This window comes from Ciona intestinalis, unplaced genomic scaffold, assembly GCF_000224145.3.
Source record: "Ciona intestinalis unplaced genomic scaffold, KH HT000109.2, whole genome shotgun sequence".
NCBI classification, from domain to species: Eukaryota; Metazoa; Chordata; class Ascidiacea; order Phlebobranchia; family Cionidae; genus Ciona; species Ciona intestinalis.
The window spans coordinates 30322-34178 of NW_004190431.2; the positions used below are offsets into that span (position 1 = coordinate 30322).

At 33.7% G+C, this 3857-nt stretch overlaps 1 protein-coding gene across 1 annotated transcript in view; it reads left to right on the top strand.

Annotated features, from left to right (window-relative positions):
- The first annotated feature begins 2353 nt into the window (after positions 1-2353).
- The window catches only part of LOC100183177 (FAS-associated factor 2), a 4996-nt gene continuing 3492 nt past the window's right edge, over positions 2354-3857 (top strand). Inside the window, exons 1-2 of the mRNA XM_026838750.1 lie at positions 2354-2803; positions 3698-3849. Coding sequence (XP_026694551.1) covers positions 2640-2803; positions 3698-3849 — 316 coding nt within the window. The 5' untranslated portion in view covers positions 2354-2639. The remainder of the gene's footprint in view (positions 2804-3697; positions 3850-3857) is intronic.

Genomic DNA, 3857 nt, shown 5'->3' on the forward strand with positions numbered 1-3857 from the left:
AACACCCATACACCCAACTAAATAATAAAAACCAAAAATAAATTATTGATTGTAGTTTAGTTTAATGGTAACAGCTTTTGTAAAATGAAAGATATAAAAAAAGTTAAATCGGTATTTATGTAAAGCGTATTAATTGCTAAACTATGATTTTATATAATAATTATACCCGTCTTACCCCACAGTAGTATAAATCTTTTAAAAGTTGAAAGTTAAACTTTTAATGTTAAATTTGTGTTTATAAAATGTTTATAAGTTAGTACTAATGTAGTTGATAGATTCCTTACATAATCTGCATGTTTCAATGATCACTATGATGTCATAATATTGGTCTACAGTGTTAAACAAACAGTATTTATATATATAATTATTTATCGAAAATTTAATGGCTAATAACATGGGTGTTATACTGTTTTCTAAACTTGTTGTTTTTCTTGTTTTGTGACTAAAATTAATGCTTGCAGTTGTAGTTTTATTTTCTTATTCCAGTATTTTGTAAAAAATGCTTATTTAGTAATGTACTAAAATACTAGATATTGAAAAAGTTAATCTTAAAAAACTGGCGCGTACAAAAAACTTATTGTTTTGGTGACTTTAAAACTAAAACGACTCGTCAAAGTGATTGCTGTTGTTCAATTCTCTTATTCCAGTGTTGTGTAAAGTTAGCAAACAAAGTAAATTCTGTAATCTATTCGAAATTATTACAATCTAATGTTAAAAAATTTAATGTTGCTTTCAAAGTTCAAACCACAAAAATTAAAACCTTGTTGTTTTGAACTTATTGTTTGGACTTGTCGTTCGCGCATTAGTTACAAAAACGGCGCCCAAAAATATCATGGTCTGCCCTCGAGCTAAATGCCTTGCAACTCTATACTGCTTTCGGTGGTAAAAACTTAAACCTAATTTTAGGACGAAGGATCTGAATTTTATCAAGATTTCTGACAAAATGTCACCCCGGAACGCAAAATGTGGCGAAACATTAAACTAAATTGTTGCCTGCTGTACCAAAGTGCTATCATGTTGCATCATTCATGTGTGTATTGTTGCAATGCTGATGTGTTTATTTTGTTCCAAGCTTTATATGGTAGGTTGGGGTAAGATGGTCCATGTTTTCATAAAGTAAGTTGGGGCAAGATGGTTTCTGTTCTTATTTATCGTCCCATTTAGTAGTAAACAAAGAATATTTACAGAATTCTACAACCGTATCCTCACGACTTTAAAAGAGCGTTGTTATTTGTTAAAAACACGATTATAAGTATGAGATATTATGTGGTTATGATATCCATCTTACCCCACATTACTTTTGCTTCTGTAACTTATTTATAATTACACAAAATTACATTTGTAATGAATGTGTTTATAGTTTCATTATGTTGTACTCGATGGGTATTTTTCCGATCTTATCTTCTGGCGTAAAATTAGACATAGATTTGTTATAAAGAAAACATTGTTTTATATATTATGCTACTCGTTTAACATATATAATATTATTTAAAGAATATTCCATATATTTATATCTCATAATGGACCTTTTATAGTACTGTGGGGTAAGACGGGACACCTTTAGCACAAAATATCCAAATATCCTGATCGTGTTTTAAACAAATAACAACGGTATATGGGATTCATGAGGATACAGTTTTATAATTCCTTGAATGTTCTTTGTTTACTACTAAATGGGTGGATAAACAAGAATGAAAAGGTGACCCATCTTCCCTCATCCTACTATATTACATTTAATATTATATAATGAGACTTTTGAACATTTACACCTTCTGTATGGCAGTTAGAATCTTGTTTCCATAAAAACAGGGTTTTGCAGTTTGTGGCTTTCCAACCTAAAATTCTATATTTAAAAATAATAGATTTGAAAATGTTTAATTACCCCTAAGTATTCTCTACTGTGTTTATTCTATCAATGCAATTTAGTTTCAAAAGTACCTATCCCATATTTTCTATTTAAATTTTGAACTGTATCATGTATTCGCATTAAATAATAAAGCTTGTCCTATTCTAACTATGATACTTACTGTTGATTAAACTATTCTATATGGGTGAGGCATGCAGGAGGAACTGAGATTTAGAACAAAGATGAAACTAAAAATATGTTTTATCCAGATTATTTTGAGGAAAGGGTCAAAACATGAGATTAAGTTATAAAAATACCATTACATTCTCATTATATGCATTACTTATCGCAGTAATGTTTACCAATAACCTGAGTAAAGTTATCAAAATGCCCGAAGCAGTTTTGATCCAGCAGTTAATAAAACTTGTGGTTTTTTCTGATGTTACTGCAGACGTAGATTTTGCAGAATAAACGGAAAGACCTTTCAAGTGTGTAAGTTGTTTTGTTTTTAGTGATTTTTTTATAAATGATTTCCCTGTGGGTTTGAATATATGTTTTTTACTACCTCGAGTCAGAATTTTTTCGAGTGTTGTAATAGATAGATAATGTTAATTTTGTGATGTATTTGAGACCTGGGATTCAGACCATAGTTGGCTCATTGCCCCAACATTGCATATGCACATTTAATTCCATATGGGTATATTCTATATATAATAATAATATTTTCTTATAAATTGTCCATTTAGATTTCTGCGAAACTTGGTTCTTTAGATATTTTGCAGAAGTCGTCGATATGAAGGTATCTGAATACAATGATCCCTTACGCCATCGTGTGGTGAAATCCAAGGCCCCTGTACTAGCACGAACCCTTGTTTTGCTCGTCACGGCTGGATTTGCCCTCGTTGTTGCTTTCAGCTGTGTTTTCTACGCCGCTCATGCTCAACACCGAATGTTGCAGTAAGTTGTATACCACGTGCTCACTGTCGAGTTATAGCACGGGTGTCTTCTTATACACCAGACACACATGGTGTATTTATACACCTCATGCTCCCTGTCAAGTTATAACGTGGGTGTCTTCCTATACACCAGACATACATGGTGTAGCCATACAACTCATGCTCACTGTTGAGTTATAACATGGGTGTCTTCTTATACACCAGACACACATGGTGTATTCATACACCTCATGCTCACTGTCGAGTTATAACGTGGGTGTCTTCTTATACACCAGACACACATGGTGTATTCATACACCTCATGCTCCCTGTCAAGTTATAACGTGGGTGTCTTCCTATACACCAGACACACATGGTGTATTCATACACCTCATGCTCCCTGTCAAGTTATAACGTGGGTGTCTTCCTATACACCAGACACACATGGTGTATTCATACACCTCATGCTCCCTGTCAAGTTATAACGTGGGTGTCTTCCTATACACCAGACACACATGGTGTATTCATACACCTCATGCTCACTGTCAAGTTATAACGTGGGTGTCTTCCTATACACCAGACACACATGGTGTATTCATACACCTCATGCTCACTGTCAAGTTATAACATGGGTGTCTTCTTATACACCAGAGACTCATGGTGTATCCATACAACTCATGCTCACTGTTGAGTTATAACATGGGTGTCTTCTTATACACCAGACACACATGGTGTATTCATACACCTCATGCTCACTGTCGAGTTATAACATGGGTGTCTTCTTATACACCAGACACACATGGTGTATTCATACACCTCATGCTCACTGTCGAGTTATAACATGGGTGTCTTCTTATACACCAGACAAACATGGTGTTTTCATACAACTTTAACTCACTGTTGTATATCATCTTAGATTCCAGAATGAGTTGACAAACATGAAAGTTTCGTTGCACAAAAGATCGGCAGAGTTGGAAAGCAGAGTTAGAAGAAGTGTTTCACGGAATAACTTTGTGAAGAAACCAATTAAACACGTTGTGAAAAGAAATGCAAATGTTAGTGTAAGTTGTACGAGT